Source organism: Pimephales promelas, chromosome 12 (genome assembly GCF_988280905.1).
Source record: "Pimephales promelas chromosome 12, fPimPro1.hap1.1, whole genome shotgun sequence".
Taxonomy (NCBI): Eukaryota; Metazoa; Chordata; class Actinopteri; order Cypriniformes; family Leuciscidae; genus Pimephales; species Pimephales promelas.
The window spans coordinates 1220937-1239389 of record NC_142780.1 but is presented as its reverse complement, the minus strand read 5'-3'; the positions used below and the strand labels follow the sequence as shown (position 1 = coordinate 1239389).

Below are 18453 nucleotides of genomic sequence, written 5' to 3'. Positions count from 1 at the left end.
CCAGTAAAGTATCATTAACTTGATATACAATCAATGGAAGTGTGTGCAGTGTCCTCACTAATACAGTGAAACAAACGTGTGTGTGTGTGTGTGTGTGCACACTTTTCCAAGACAGCACTGTGATCCGCTGTTATTCTGAGTGTGTAAACAGACACTGAAGTGTGGATATGATTTATGGATATTGGCCTGTGCGGTCGTTTGTATGGTCATAAACACACACACTCCTCAGGGGCCGTAAACCCTGCGCCGCCCGATCCGCACCGCAACCTGACGTCGACTCGTCATGCCTGACGGGCACACCGTTGAATCTGTTTGCAATTGGCTATGCCTGAGACACGCTCTTGAGTCTCTCTGGCCAGGACTGGACTGATTGGTCCGACTCTGCCAACGGCTCGTGTGTGTGTGTGTGTGTGTGTGTGTGTGTGAGTGATTGGCTATGCCTCTCTGGGTTCCCGCTGTGACGGTCCTGCTGGCAGCTCGTGTGTGTTCATAGCAGTCGCTCTCTTACACACCTGAGCTCATCCTGCAGTGATGTCACAGAGTTAACCCTTCCCATGATGCCCTGCTGGCCTCATTACATGTTTTTTTGGTCTCTCTCTCTCTCAATTTTTCAATTTCAATATAGCTTTATTAGCATGACTGTGTTGCACAATGTTGCCAAAGCATCAACATATTATATATAAATAATAGAACAAACACACAGAACATATATGTATAGATAATGTCATATGTAGCATGGTAAATAAATAAATATATTAATATATAATATCATAAATAATATATACTCTTTCTCACTCTCTCTCTCTCTCTCTCTCTCTCTGCACTTGGCCTGAATTATATCACAGTGTGAGTTATTACTGTATATAAAGGTCATTACAAAAGTTTGGGGTTGTAAGATTATTTAATATTTGTGTCCAAAATGTTTGTAGTAAATAAATAGATGTAGTTACATTGTACTTATTCAAATAATTACTGAGTAATATTAATTAACTACGTAGAGGGTTTGGTTTAGGGCTGTTATGCTCAATTTAGTAGTAAATAAAGTGTTACCCTATCATCCTTTAAAATTAGCAATGTTTCACAATTTAAATGTGAAATAAAACACGTTAGGCATCATTGAAGAGTAGTAATTGTGTAAAATTCATATTTCTAATCAAAAAAGTTCGCTTAGAGCAACTAACTGAGTGCATCTAACCGCTGGAGCCCAACAAGGCGGATAACGAACTCATTTGAGATATGAGCAGCGTAAGTTTATTTTCGCTGTTTATTGCGTTTCAACAGTTTAAAATCACTTGTTTTTAAATGGCAATGCGTAAAAGTGCGTTTGTATACAAACGATAAGCTTTTGTGATCAAGTCATCTTCATTTATATAGAGCTTGATTGTTTCAAAGCAGCTTTACAGTGATAAAGATATAATGTTTATTGAAACGAAGAAAGAGATAAACATATAATTTAAGGTAACAGAGATTGGTTTGGTTTTATAGCGGTTCTTTAATTTTATTTTCCAGCTAAAGTTAGATTTGATTGATTCACTTCCGGCGAAACAACCCGATCACACTAAATGCGTCTCTATAGCACATTCAATTCAATTCAATCTTTATTTATATAGCGCCATTACAACACCCAGAAAGGTGCACAAAGCGCTTTCCATAAAATACATAAAAAGACAACAGTATATAAAAATTGCAAGGTAAAGCTAATCAAAGCAGTTAACAAAATAACTAACACAACCACTAAAAACAAAACAAATGATTACGTGTTGAAAGATAAACATTAAATGTTGTGTTAAACACATGTTGTGTTTATCGTGCAATTTATAAGCGAAAATGAGTTTTTACACGCAAATATGATACGCATGGGTAGGTTTAGTCACGGTGTCGTGTGTGTGTGTGTGTGTGTATTAAACGTTTCGGTAGAATCAGTGGTGTGGAGTGTGTGTGTATTACACGCAAAAAAGTGCGTATCAAATGCACGTGAAAACTGCGCGTAAAAACTGATTTTCGTGTATAAATTGCACGATAAACACAACATGTGGTGGTCGAAGTGATCATTTGTTATCCGCTAAGACGACAGCGTTCCCTCTAAACAGCAACGGCACATGAGCGTAACCGCGATACACACGATAGCACAAAATCTCGTTCAGTTGTGGAAAATCTTCCAGTTAATCGGTCGTTGGATAACTAGTGGCGCGTCCTTGTTTATATCCAGTCCTCTTCCCTCATTGGTCAAGCTTCGGTTTGGCTCTCTGGATTACTGTGATTTGTTCAGTCTGTCTCTCGATCCGGAAAGGTTTGTCATCTCATCCTGTTGCTGTCCTCAATTTACTCGAGCCGCCACTGTGAAATGTTAATCACAACTTTAATTTGTACTGCATTAGCATTTTGATTAACTCTCAGGGTTTTCCGGTGCTCTTCAGGTGCTTTTTACTCATAGTTACAGAGGAAATTACTTTTTGATTAATTAAGTTTGTTAGCGCAGCTGAGCTCAGCAGACGCCCGGAGCGAGGACAGATCCACGAAGAGGCTGAGGAAGTGTAGAAGACGGCGGTGTATAAATAAAGACGTACCAGTAGTGTTCAGTGATACTCTTAATGGGCTCGTGTTTGTACTCAATACACCAGCATCATGTAGTTCATCTAAAAGTATGAATTGAATTTAATTACAGACAGATAATATCGAATGCCAAATTCGCTAAACTAAAACACTCTCCATGTTGTTCACCTAGATAAATGTTCTTTCTTTTTGGATGAGGTCTGTTAGCATGTTTTAACTACCTGTAAAGCAATACTATTTTAATTTGACTGAATAAAATAATCGTACGGCCCCTAAACTGCATGTATTTGGCTGTAAAGTGCAACAACACCAGTCACTTATTACAATAGTTGATCGTTTATACTATTATGTGTATTACATTATGTATTTTAACAGTGTTGTTCTATAAAACCTTAAAATTACTTTCTTATGATCTTTTTGTAATCCATTTATTATTGCCTCATTGTTATTATTTATGAATTTTAAGTCATTTTAAAGGCTATTGTTCACTTAGGTCTGTTTTTATTACCCCCAAAAATATGATCCAATTGTTCAATTTATTGTCAAAATAATCGACTGATTACTCGATTAACAAAATAATCAACTGATTACTCGATTAACAAAATAATGGACCGATTACTCAATTAACTAAATAATCGACTGATTACTCGATTAACAAAATAATTGACTGATCACTTGATTAACAAGATAATCGACTGATTACTCGATTAACAAGATAATCGACTGATTACTCGATTAACTAAATAATGGACTGATTACTCAATTAACTAAATAATCGACTGATTACTCGATTAACAAAATAATTGACTGATCACTTGATTAACAAGATAATCGACTGATTACTCGATTAACAAAATAACCGACTGATTACCCAATTAAAAACAATAATTGACTGATTACTCGATTAACAAAATAATCGACCGATAACTCGATTAACAAAATAATTGACTTATTACTCGATTAACAAAATAATCGACTGATCACTCGATTAACAAAATTATTGTCTGATTACTCGATTAACTAAATAATTGACCGATTACCCGATTAACGAAAATAATCGACTGATTACTCGATTAACAAAATAATCGACTGATTACTCAATTAACTAAATAATCGACTGATTACTCAATTAACTAAATAATGGACTGATTACTCGATTAACTAAATAATGGACTGATTACTAGATTAACAAAATAATCGACCGATTACCCGATTAACAAAAATAATCGACTGATTACTCGATTAACAAAAATAATCGACTGATTACTCAATTAACTAAATAATGGACTGATTACTCGATTAACAAAATAATCGACTGATTACTCGATTAACAAAATAATCGACTGATTACCCAATTAAAAACAATAATTGACTGATTACTCGATTAACAAAATAATTGACTGATTACTCGATTAACAAAATAATCGACCGATAACTCGATTAACATAATAATTGACTTATTACTCGATTAACAAAATAATCGACTGATCACTCGATTAACAAAATAATGGACTGATTACTCGATTAACAAAATAATCGACCGATTACCCGATTAACAAAAATAATCGACTGATTACTCGATTAACAAAATAACAAACTGATTAATCGATTAACAAAATAATCGACTGATTACTCGATTAACAAAATAATGGACTGATTACTCGATTAACAAAATAATGGACTGATTACTCGATTAACAAAATAATCGACAGATTACCCGATTAACAAAATAATCGACTGATTACTCGATTAACAAAATAACAAACTGATTAATCGATTAACAAAATAATCGACCGATTACCCGATTAACAAAAATAATCGACTGATTACTCGATTAACAAAATAACAAACTGATTAATCGATTAACAAAATAATCGACCGATTACCCGATTAACAAAAATAATCGACTGATTACTCGATTAACAAAATAACAAACTGAATAATCGATTAACAAAATAATCAACTAATTACTCGATTAACAAAATTATTGACTGATTACTCGATTAACAAAATAATCGACTGATTACTCGATTAACAAAATAATCGACTGATTACTCAATTAACTAAATAATCGACTGATTACTCAATTAACTAAATAATGGACTGATTACTCGATTAACTAAATAATGGACTGATTACTAGATTAACAAAATAATCGACCGATTACCCGATTAACAAAAATAATCGACTGATTACTCGATTAACAAAAATAATCGACTGATTACTCAATTAACTAAATAATGGACTGATTACTCGATTAACAAAATAATCGACTGATTACTCGATTAACAAAATAATCGACTGATTACCCAATTAAAAACAATAATTGACTGATTACTCGATTAACAAAATAATTGACTGATTACTCGATTAACAAAATAATCGACCGATAACTCGATTAACATAATAATTGACTTATTACTCGATTAACAAAATAATCGACTGATCACTCGATTAACAAAATAATGGACTGATTACTCGATTAACAAAATAATCGACCGATTACCCGATTAACAAAAATAATCGACTGATTACTCGATTAACAAAATAACAAACTGATTAATCGATTAACAAAATAATCGACTGATTACTCGATTAACAAAATAATGGACTGATTACTCGATTAACAAAATAATGGACTGATTACTCGATTAACAAAATAATCGACAGATTACCCGATTAACAAAATAATCGACTGATTACTCGATTAACAAAATAACAAACTGATTAATCGATTAACAAAATAATCGACCGATTACCCGATTAACAAAAATAATCGACTGATTACTCGATTAACAAAATAACAAACTGATTAATCGATTAACAAAATAATCGACCGATTACCCGATTAACAAAAATAATCGACTGATTACTCGATTAACAAAATAACAAACTGAATAATCGATTAACAAAATAATCAACTAATTACTCGATTAACAAAATTATTGACTGATTACTCGATTAACAAAATAATCGACTGATTACTCGATTAACAAAATAACAAACTGATTAATCGATTAACAAAATAACAAACTGATTAATCGATTAACAAAATAATCGACTGATTACTCGATTAACAAAATTATTGACTGATTACTCGATTAACTAAATAATCGACTGATTACTCAATTAACTAGATAGTCGTTAGAGCAACCCTAGATGAGTTAAATACACCTGCACTGTTTTGCATAACTTACAGTTGAATTTTCCAGTTATATTTTCTTAGATACACTCAAAAAAATATGTTGGCTTTATTTATTTATTTTTTCGTCAACAGGTTCCACATAACTGTGTTACGTTAAACAAACATAATTTGTTTGTGTAACTTCAACATCATGAATTAAGTCCTTATTAAAGTAGTCTCGAAGTGATTTTTTTAAAGGCTTCCTGACATGATTCAGGGATTCTGCATATTCGTTAATCCATCAATAATTAGTTTATTTTAGTAACACATAATTAAATTGATTGATGATAGCTAGCTATTTGCTAGCAGTAGCACATATTAGCATCGTAACTGCTAAGATTAGCATGCTCATCCAACCAAACAGTCAAGTTCAGTATAGTTCTAGTGAACAATAATATATTAATATGAGTATTAGTGGTGATAGTATCAATGATAATATATTAATGACAACAATAGTAGCATTAGTGCTAGCAATCTACAACAATAGCACTAATAACGATACATTTAGCTCAGTCAGTAATGTGACCGTGACCCAGTGTTGTGTGTGGTCATCAGTGTTGATGTGTCCCGGACGGCCTGCGTTGACTGTGTTCTGCTGTTGTCTGCAGGCGATGCTGGATGTGGTGGCGAATGAAGGATGGCTCGTGTCTGCGCTCAGCATCTGTAACCTGGTGCAGATGATCGTTCAGGCCAGATGGCTTCACGACTCCTCCCTGCTCACAATCCCTCACATTGAAAAGCAGGATCTCTACGTCTTCAGGTACAGCACTTCTAACAGTTATGGACGCTGTCCGGAAAAAACACTCGTTTTTACACTGACGACTCCATAACGTGTTGATAATCTGCTTGTGTTAGTCAACTATAACTCAGACATAATGCTGAACCAACATCAATAACTGGGGTGTGACGAGATCTCACGATATTTAAGGAGTAGTTCACTTTTAAATAAAACTTTTGCTGATAATTTACTCGCCCCCATGTCATCCAAGATGTCCACGTCTTTCTTTCTTCAGTCGAAAAGAAATTAAGGTTTTTGATGAAAACATTCATAAAATGGACTTCAATGGGAACCAAACGGTTCTATTAAACGATATATTAAAACATATAAGCAATATAGCATTGTGATATCTAACACTAACACAGGGGAATGTCTCTAAATATGCGAACTGTTCATGTCAGGTTTAACCCTCACTCTGAGTTTGCATGTTTTGATATCCACGTGTTCAGTGGCTGTAGCATTATAAAGAAGTGGCCAAATATTAAAGATTAAGTGGACGCTTGAAGGATTTGACCTGCGGTAAAGTGTAACAACAATAATCGCCAGGCCGTTATTACAATACATAATATATACAACTTGATTGTTTATAATAGTATGTTTATTACATTAAGTATTTTAACAGTGTTGTTCTATAAAACCATACAATTATGTTAACCATTTATTATTGCCTCATTACGTAGGTATTTTAAGTCATTTTAAAGGCCATTGTTCGCTTACAGTAGGTCCCCCCAAAAGATCTGATTATTCCATTAATTGTCAAAATAATCGACTGATTACCAAAATAATTGTTAGTGACAACCCTAGATGAGTTAAAAAATAAGATATGTTATATTATGACAATATAGTCATATTTTGTCATTGAAGATTTCTTGAATATACAGTTTCTTAATTATAAATGTCATCTCATCTCGTGAACCCACAGTTGTGTATCGTCTCGACTCGTGACATGAGTGTATCTTCACACCCCTAATACTAACGAACACCTCATTTGGGTAATTGGCATGTAAGTGTGTCCTATGACGTGACATCATCCATTGGAAACTGGTTTAAGAAAGGGTAAAAGGGGACATAAGCAGAACAGAAATTGTGATATAGGAATATTATGGACAATTGATGCCATTCTGTTGCTCAAGGGATCCGCGTTTTGTTCCAGTTAAACCCGGTGAATGGATTTTCAATATCATGTGTGCCGATATAAAATGCCCCTGCTTGGCTCCTCGAATATACCAAAATTAAATAAATAAATTAAACGATTAAAATGAAAAATAAAACAAGTTTAACCATTTCATTACAGAAAAAGGTACGCAGAATATGTGACAAAATTGATAAGGAAATTTAATGATTTCATTTTCACTGTGATAGTGCATCATTTAAAAATTGAAAAATAAAATGCAATTGGTGATTTCACGTTTCATTTTCACTACAATCTCGAGGCAAGACTGCCAATATTGAAATGAAAAGGCAAAAGTGAAAAGAGCTTTAATAAAAGCTTTTTATTAACATTCACGCTGTAATAGTGACAGAAAGTTTAGTTTTAAATTTTAGTCATTTTATTTCCTCTTTTTAACATTTTCTTTAATGAAATGGTTAAACTTCTTGTATTTTTAATTTTTATCGTTTAATTTATTTATTTCATTTTGGCAGAAAATGCCTTCCATACACCTCGAGTGCGCACGAGCATGTGACCCAGCACGAGTCGGGCCACAGGGTTTGATCAGGAGTGACCCAAAGCTGTGACCTCAGCATCTGTGTGGCCCTCCATTGTTCTGCTGTTAGCGTCGGCTTGTTTCGCTCACAGATGTAATGTTTGCTGCTCAGTCTTATCATTCAAATGGAGACATGCTGTATATGTGACCAGTAAAGCCCACCTGGGGCCAGTAGAGCGTGATAAGCAACATTCAGCTCGACATAAGTCATATAGAGAGTCCCTGTAGAGCCGCATTGATGTTCAAGCATGGCATCAGATGTGTGCATACAGGGCTTTACATTAACTGTTTTGCTCACCCGTTTCCCAAAATTACTCGTGGCATTTACAGTGACTGGCCACGATTTTGACATCGAAACCATACAGCCAAATAGATATATTTTTGCTGCTGTCACTTTAAGACCTGACGCACTGATCTATTATACTGTTGGCCATGCGTTTTCTTTCTCAACTGTTTACTTTTACTTAAAGTCCTGCTGTAGTCAATCACTGTATCCCTTAAAACTCTAAAATGACATATTTAAACATTTCCTTGAAAATATTTCTTCATGCCTTAAAATATCTTGAATGTAACTCGACACCCTCGCCTCATTTAGTATGTGCGGTTCTGCGAATATGCAAATGAGCCCCGCCTCCACTCACTCAGCTCACCACTGGTTGGCGATCACACGTTGATCTGATTGGTTAAAGGTGGTTTGTGACGTCAGCGATTTCAAAGCGTGTTTTTGAGACTGTCTTTGGTTCACTGCAGTTTTAAGGAGGAAATACTCAGCAATGCTGTCCACTTATCAACGCACACACGGTGTGTGTTAAAGCGGATTAAAAACACCACACACACACATAAACGACATTAAACTCACTGTGTTTACGTGAATAATTGCCAAGATCGGCATTTTGACATTATTTTGTGTGAATTGATTGAATGAGTCAAATTTTGCACAATACACACAAAACACTGAAATAACCGCAAACAATATTCATGCGGAGCAAATGAAGCGAGTGAGTGAGGAGAGGCGGGTCTGTGTGTAACGAATGATGTATCGATGTTTTTGACAACACTAATTGCACTTAGTTTATTATTTGAGATGCCCTCTTAAAAGACTACAGTTGAAAAATGTATATATTATATATAAAATTAAACCCGCCAAACCTGTGCGACTGGTGGGAGATCCACCCGTATGAGCGTGTTAATGGCAAACCTGTGACCAAGGTCTTCCCGATATATGAAATACAGTCAAACCATTAGGGCTGGGCAAAAAAATCGATTTTTCGATTAATCGTTTTCTAAAATGTGTTCGATTCAAAATTTTTGGATTATGGATTTTTTCCATATAAAGGGCTCGCGGACGCGGTGCTGCATCTTCTCGTCTCTCTGCACTAGGCAAGCAGCTGTCGATACACACACGCGTTCAGGAGTCGGGACATGACGGAATATTCACTTAACAATCGGGCCAGCATTGCATCGTAACCTATGATCGTAACTAACGTTCACGTCTTTTTGAGTTTTACAAGCAATGTTAAACCATCCCGTGCTCGCGCACTCTCAGAGATTTCTTTCACTGCGTACACAGTAACGTTACAGCCTAAATCTGCCTCACAAACAGCTCGCCAGAAACAAAAGTTTTATCCCTGGATTATATCACTTTAACAGTTAAAACACGCGACATTATGTCAAAACTCTGGTCTTGGTGAGTAACCTCGTAAAGACAGTCGGTAATGTCTTAAATTAGCATTAAACGCGTGTGACAAAGTTAATGAAACAGTAATGGATTCGCGCACTAGTTCTTAAAGTTTGCGCAGCCATTTGTGTCAGTAATTCTGTTGTCATAACAACAGAATATAGTATTAATTGTAAGCAATCAGAATTAATAGCCTTTGTCTGGACTAAAAAGACTATCCAGTGTTATTTTACATTGAATTACTTTAGTCAGTTTCTGTAGTATTTCTGACATACCCAAAAAACTACCCCAAAATGTCTCTTAATTTGTGTCTTTATTCTATTGTATTTATTTGTGCTACTTTTTTTCAATTTAATTCAAAGATTGAAATCAAGCTTCCATACATAAACTCTTAAAACAAAAATAAACAAACAATTACATTACCATTTAGGTAAGATCAATGTAAAAAAAAAAGTCTAAATATTTATATATTTATTTATCTATATCTATCTTAAACATAAAATAACATGATACTGTTTGATCAAGCTGTGCGACTGTTCTGACTTTTTTTGCATATTGCATCAAAATCCTGTTTATTCTCTGTATGCATTTAGTGTACCTAAAATAAAAAGAGTTTTATATACAGGTTTATGGCTCTTAATTTCCTTGTATTAATTAACCACTAGTAAACTTATGTCCACTGTTCTTTTTTATAAATATAGGATTTGTATTACATCTTCATTATAGTCGAATCGAGAATCAAATCAGGAATCGAAATCGAAAATTGAATCGAGAATCGAAATCGAATCGAACTGAGAGCTTGTGAATCGAAATCGAATCGAAATTGAAATGTGAATCGATACCCAGCCCTACAAACCATTCAGACACCTTCAGCATTTCTCACATTATCTCAGTGTATTCGCTATATGAGAAAGCATGGATGAATTGTTCACAAGACCAATAACATTAATTTGGTGAATTTTAACATAGTCAAACCTAATGTTATTCAGACTTCTTCAACATTTCTCGCATTATCTGAGTTTATTCGCTATAGTTTATGAACATGAGCAGAACTCAGAGTTATCAAATCTGGTTTTGTCCTTCTGTTGGACTCTCACACATGAATTATGTTGAATATCTGTTCAATTGAACTACACAATTAAATAAAACCAGTTTAGCTCAACCAGTGACCAAGCAATGCTTCATGTTGTTCAGTGTGTGTGTGATTACAAAAAACACACTTCAGCAAAACACGAGTCTCCCAGATGTGTGTAAATGTCACTGGTAGTCTCTGTATGAAGAGTTATTGGGTGTACTATGTCTTTATTTTGCTCTCCTCACTCACAGAAGTGAACTATAGTGTCCTGATAACAATATCTGGTGTCTGAATAGTCTGTAATGTCATGCAAACGTCCCCGTTTTTATATTGTACTGGCATGTCTTGACTCTCTCTAGCCTAGCGTGTGTTTTCCGCTCAGCCGATCGTGAGCCGTTGTCCCAGAGAGAGGCGAGTGTTCACTTCCTGTCAGCGTGTTAAACTTCTCACCTGAGGCTCGCTGATCATGCCTAGCGGCTAATCCTGTCGCTCGGCAAACACCATCAGCATCACTCACTCATGCACACGCTAACATCGCCGGCGTTGCTGTGCGGGCGCGTCCCGCGGCGAGTGTAATTTGGTGGAAACACAATAAAAATGGTAAGAGAGGGATCAGGCCAGGCGGGATCCGTCATGCTGTGACAGCGGGAAACGGGCTCTTGTGTGATTGAAGGTCACGTGACTGTGTTTCCGTGGACAGGAAGTGGAGCGGAGGGCCAATCGAGAGTCTTCCCGAGCTAATCGCTGGCTGTGACGGGAAGCAGGACATCTTCACGTCTATGATGAAGGAGATCCTGCAGCCCAATCAGATTTCTCAGGTGTGTGTGTGGAACTTTAAATTGATCATTTGTTTGTTTTACTGTCTTTTTTGTTCAATTTAATGATTTTTGTGGAATAAAAGTACTAATTTTTTTATTTAAAAAAAGCTAATTCAGACTACGACAGAATTAATGGTTTAAATCAAGTAGTGTGTTGTGTACAGTGTTGGGTGTAACTAATTACTAAGTAACTAGTTACTGTAATTTAATTACTTTTCCCTTGAAAATGTAAAGTAAGGGATTACTTTTCATTTATCTGTAATTTAATTACAGTTACTTCTGATGTAATTGAGGTGTATAGATCAATCCGATCTCACAGCGATTCGTATGAGGAGTCTAAATATTACGACCGCACTCGTACAAATTCATATGAATTATTGTAAAATATGTATGAAAAAAGTGTGAAATGTCATGAGATCAGACATAAAACAATAGTGGGTTTAACATCAAAATGTATCGTCTGATGCTAAAAAGTATGTTTTTATAATGTAACCTTCTCCACCTTGATCAGTTTAAGGATAATTCATGCAATTTTATAGTGTTTATTTGAAAGAATTAAAACAGATTCATGTCTATCCTTGTATTATTCAGCTGGGATTTTGAAAGTAATTAGTAATTAAAAGTAATTAAATACTTTTAGAGAGAGTAATTAGTACAGTAATCTAATTACACTGTTAAAGAGGTAATTAGTAACTAGTAATTAATTACTTTTTTAGAGTAACTTACCCAACACTGGTTTGGCATTATAACTGTGTGTAATAAGTGAGAATCCCGTACGCTTGTGTAGTTTTGGGATTGGTGAAAAGTGAAAGACACGTGACTGACTCGTTTAATGACATTTCTGGACTCTTAACCACATAAACATTCAGATAAATTCCCATTCCCCTCGCATCCGCTCCGGCACGTGTGGCGAGAGTCACGCCGGTCTCAGGTAGCAGCAAGATCTCCAATTACCTCCCAAATGAGAGGGTTTAGAGCTCCAATCTAAGTGCTAATTGCAGCGGTAATGCTAGCGTCGGATCCCAGCGCCGCTTCCCCATCAGTATTCGTGCGAGCCCCCCTTCCTCTCGGCCTGATAATTAAATAAGCACATGCGCCGCCGCGTCCTCGGCTCGTTCGCGGAGGGAGAGTAATCCTGCATAAATAGCTGTGGCCGTGTGATCTACGCCGTCTTCATGTCTCTAATGCTAACACTCGCGTTCTCTTTGTTTAGCCCTGTTCCTTGTGTTTTAGTTTAGTACAGTTGTTGAGTGATGAGCTTTTATGGTTTATTTCGTAGTCGACTGGACATATACACGGCTGGGAATAATTACGTTTCATAAGTGTCTTCTGCTCACCAAGACTGCTTTTATTTGATCAAAGATACAGTGAAAACAGTCAAATATTAGTTCAATATAAAGTGACGGTAAATGTGAATATATATATATATATATATATATAAATTTTCTTCTTTAATGATGATTTTTATCAAATTTGTATATTTAAGTTCAGTAATTTCACTTAAATAACAATTAATAGGTAATCTTCATTGCCATTTAAGTGATAAAGTGATAAATATACAAGCTTGATAAAAATGATCATTCTATGGCACTTAGAGGCTTTTGCATCTGAACTCTTCATATATATATATATATATATAGTAAAGCGTCATTTATTCCTATGATTTCCAGCATCATCCCGTCTTCAGTGTCACATGATCCTTCAGAAATCACTCTAATATGAGGATCTGATGATCAATTATCAATGAATCACTATTGATTATTATTAATATCAACATTGATCCTGATTTTGTTTTTGTTTTTTGTGGAAAGTGCTGCATTTTTTACCCTTTGATGAATAGAAAGATTGATTTAAAATAGAAATCTGGGTAACACTTTATGATAATTACACAGTAATAAAGTGCTTACAAAACATTTGCAAACCATTAGTTTGGAGTTAATATATTGTAGCCTCTACATTGTTAGATTATTAATAGTCTATATACAATTAGTGAGTTCCTCATTCCTCGTGACAGTAATTTACACACTTATTATTCTTCAATTAGCTCATATGTAAAGAGTTAATGTTTTTAATGCGTTGTATCCTAACAGTGTGTTTAGCATTGCTTGTATTTGTGTGTGATTTGTTTTCCACCACACACACATTTACCTTCATTTGCATAGACTAAAAACATGCTGATGTTCATCTTTGGGGATCGCGTTAATGGATATACATGGATAATATTATACAGTGATGTGAATAAGTTTGGACACCCATGCTAAAGTTGCCTAAAAAGAGGAATAAAAAATCATCTTTTGGATATTGATCTTAATACTTTAATTAGAAAAATGAGGAAAACTACAGCCTTTAAGAACACCAATTTTCTTTGTGAATGAATAATGTATCATAAATAAATAAATGTTTTCCTTAAAATACAGGGTGCATAAGTCAGGACACCCCTATGTTAAATTCCCATAGAGTCAGGCAGATTTTTAGAGATTGGCATGGGGTACTTTCAATAAGATCATCTTTCAATGCAAATCAAACCAGCTATTAGGCTAACTGAAGTAAAACCATGCCAATCTCTAGGTGTGTTGAATGGTGTGTGATGATGTGGGGATATTTTAATCCCAAAGGCCAAGGGAACTTTATCAGGATGCATATTATCCTGGATCCATGAAATAACTGGCTTTTAAAAATAAAATCTGCCTGACTCAATGGGAATTTAACATTGGACTTATGCACCCTGTATTTTAAGGAAAAGCATTTATTTATTTATGATACATTATTCATTCACAAAGAAAATTGGTGTCCTTAAAAGGTTTGATTTTTCCTAATTTTTCTAATTAAGGCATTAAGATCAATATCCAAAAGATGATTTTTTTATTCCTCTTTTTAGGCAACTTTAACATGGGTGTCCAAACTTATTCATATCACTGTATGCAGTGTTGGGTAAGTTACTCTAAAAAAGTGATTAATTACTAGTCACTAATGACCTCTTCAACAGTGTAATTAGATTACTGTACTAAGTACTCTCTCTAAAAGTATTTAATTACTTTTAATTACTAATTACTTTCAAAATCCCATATCAATCTCAACCAGCTGAATAATACAAGGATAGACATGAATCTGTTTTAATTCTTTCAAATAAACACTATAAAATTGCATGAATTATCCTTAAACTGGTCAAGATGGAGAAGGTTACATTATAAAAACATACTTTTTAGCATCAGACGATACATTTTGATGTTAAACCCACTATTGTTTTATGTCTGATCTCATGACATTTCACACTTTTTTTCATACATATTTTACAATAATTCATACGAATTTGTACGAGTGCGGTCGTAATATTTAGACTCCTCATAAAATGCATACGAATCGCTGTGAAATCGGATTGATCCATACACAATATTTACCTCAATTACATCAGAAGTAACTGTAATTAAATTACTGATAAATGAAGAGTAATCCCTTACTTTACATTTTCAAGGGAAAAGTAATTAAATTACAGTAACTAATTACTTAGTTACACCCAACACTGACTGTATGGTAAAACTAATATGTGAATATTTTACATTTCTATTGCTGTATTGTATATTTCACAATTCTTTTGTCTTTTGTTGTACCTGTCATGTATGTTTCTTATGTAAATATTTGAATAATGACCCAGAACTTTGCCTGATGTGTGTGTTGATGGTCAGGCGTGGCTGTACGTGAGTCAGCTGCCCGTGGTGGAGGTCAGTCTGAGTGTGAAGGGCTGGTGGGAAGAGTGTGTGGAGCAGACGGAGCGAGCCGTCCCCTCCAGTGTGTCCAACATCCGGGACGAGTCCAGCTGGCTGTCCCTGCACGCGGATCAGGAGTACGTCCTACAGGTGTCCCTGCGCAGACTCAACGCCGGCCAGCAGAGGGTGAGTCTCACACACACACACACACACGCTAGCCTTTCCTTCCCCACACGCTCCAGTCACTGGTTTCAGTCCAACTCACACACACACACACACCAATCAACAGGCTGAGTAACCACTACGGCTGGGTAATAAATATCAATTTCTCCATATTAATCGATTCTCATTTTTACGAACCGATATCGATTCTTAAATCTCAAGACTCGATTATTTGATGAATGAATGGAGCATTGCATCTCATCCTATAAATCACAATTCTCCTTGTGCTTTGGGACTATTATGAAATAAAGTCTCAAATTTTGAATTACGTCCATTTTCTTACGAAATTCAGAAACGTAAATACTGTTTTGGCGCTGTGGCGTGAGATCGCTCTGGCTAAGGTCACATGACCTCCTCTTCTGCCTTAATAATACCAGTTACAGCGCCACATACACATGAATGAGCGTCTGAAAGTGTGTTAAATGAAGAGTACAACTTATCCAAATCTGTATCATGTGACATCGCTCCATCCGTGGAAAGACGTCAGTATCGCCACATTTACCTCAGAAAAACCATGTGACCATAATCTTAGTCAGCTAGAAAAATGAACTCTACAGGAGAATTCTGCTAAATATATACACCATATTACATATTCATTGTTCTTCAATATTTAATGCTTGTTTGAATAAATCATGTTTATATTTCATATAACTTTCTTATTATACATATAAATAAATGTGTGATTTAAGTGTTTGTATAGCTACAAATCAGCTAATGTTTACCTTCAACATTATAGTAGACTAATGAAGCGTATAGGCTACAGCTGACTCCCAGTTTACAGCATTAGTTAAGAGATTTGATTTCCTTGAAAAAAATTGCCATTTATTGTACCTGATATCCTAAATAATCAATATTGAATCGAAATCGAATCGAATTGTGAAATTTGAGTCCTGGTACCCACCATCCCCAAACCCAATCACTGGTTCATCAAGCCTGACGCTGTTCACACTCGTCCCTGGTTTCAGAGGCGGCAGGACAGCCGGGCTCAGGCGCCACGCTTCCCCAAACCCAAAGACGAGGGCTGGTTCCTGGTTCTGGGGGAGGTGGAGAAGAAAGATCTGCTGGCCATCAAGCGCGTGGGCTTCATCCGCAGCCGCAGCAGTGTGTCCGTGGCCTTCTACACGCCCGAGAACACCGGGAAGTAAGAAAAAAATGATGTTTCCAGTCCAAATATCGAAAGATTCTTAACCCTCAAACCGTATTCACTTTATAGCCCTTAATCCTGTAATTATGGACAAATGTGGGCACAGAGGACTCAGGTGTGATCCTAATTTTTATTTATTATAAATGTTATATCACTGTCTTCGATAAAGTTTTGCCTATCCATTTATGGCGTTCTTTTATATTTTGGGGGTATTTTTGAATTTGTTTACTTCAAAAAGTACCACATTTTCTATGTAAATTATGCTTGTTTTTATGTTTTATTTATTTATTATTATTTTAACAACATTAAAATATCATTTCAATAAGTTCTTAGAGCTAAAACCTAAAGATGAAGTGACTTTGCTGTCGACTGGTGTCTTATTTTGGCTTGTTTTAGAATGCTCTAAATTACATTCATTTCTATGGGTGCCCATTTTTGAACCAAATACAAGATTAAGGAGTTTTCTTTCCTTTTTTTTTTCCACCCACTTAACATTGTAGAATTGAGTCAAAAAAAAAAAATTGTGTGTGTTCAGGAGGCAAACTTAGGAAAAGTAGCTTGAACACGCTCACATCAAGGGAAGTATTGTTTAAAAATTAAATTAAAACTATTTTGCCCACATTTGTCCAGAATATGGTTTTAGGGTTAAATCAAGATGCATTTACTAGATGAGTAAAATGCCAAGAGATTATTGTCTTGTTTTCTGGATGGAAAATTTTAAAGAAAGCGAGATGTTCTGCCAATGGGGTGAGAAAACTAATCGTGTTTCTGTTTGATTTAAGATTATCTTTCTGTCCCCATTTCTACAGTAGATGATTGATTGTTTTAATCAAAAACTCTCCAATTTTTTTTTTTTATTTTTTTTTTTTTGCCCCTGAAAACAAGACATAATATCTTATGGCATTTTACTACTTCAGTGATAAAAATAAATGTTTTATATTTGTAGTGGAAACGAGACAGCAATACGAAGTGTAAAGATGTATTGTTGCAGTGTTAAGTGTGAGTGTTCCTCAGGTGTATCTACACGCTGTACCTGATGAGCGACAGCTACCTGGGCCTGGATCAGCAGTACGACCTCCGCCTGAACGTCCAGCCGGCCAGCATCTCCGCACAGGTCAACACTGAGCTCTCACCCGGACGGAAGTGAGCGTGAGCGAGCGCAGAAACAAACCGGAGCGCTCTGTTCTAGGAAAAAACCCTGTTTTACATTTAGATGATTTGGCCCAAATAGTCAAACGCTTTGGCTTGGGGTTGCTTTGTAAGTTCTAGGAAAAATGTACTTCGCAAGTGCCAATTTTTTTTCATTCAATGAAACATTGAAATAAAAGTGTGTTCACCCTTTTCTAACACGTTTAGATGTTTGTAATGGAGAGGAAACATCTAACGTTCACTTTTTTCCTGCCTTATTATTACTGATTTTCACTTTGGGTCGCCTATAACACCCTGTGGTACTTCAGGGCAGACATTATATTTGTCAAATTAAAACTAAATAATTATATATTTAAAAAAAAAAAAAGTTTCTTCTGAATTTATGAAAATGTTCTGTGTGGAAAGTTTTGTTGAATGTATAAAATAAAAACTATTGAATCCA

General features: G+C 35.4%; 1 protein-coding gene across 1 annotated transcript in view; it reads left to right on the top strand.

Annotated features, from left to right (window-relative positions):
- Positions 1 to 18453, top strand: part of ascc3 (activating signal cointegrator 1 complex subunit 3) — a 234103-nt gene extending 215650 nt beyond the window's left edge. Inside the window, exons 38-42 of the mRNA XM_039651238.2 lie at positions 6346 to 6497; positions 11675 to 11792; positions 15476 to 15682; positions 16684 to 16859; positions 17877 to 18453. Coding sequence (XP_039507172.2) covers positions 6346 to 6497; positions 11675 to 11792; positions 15476 to 15682; positions 16684 to 16859; positions 17877 to 18009 — 786 coding nt within the window. The 3' untranslated portion in view covers positions 18010 to 18453. The remainder of the gene's footprint in view (positions 1 to 6345; positions 6498 to 11674; positions 11793 to 15475; positions 15683 to 16683; positions 16860 to 17876) is intronic.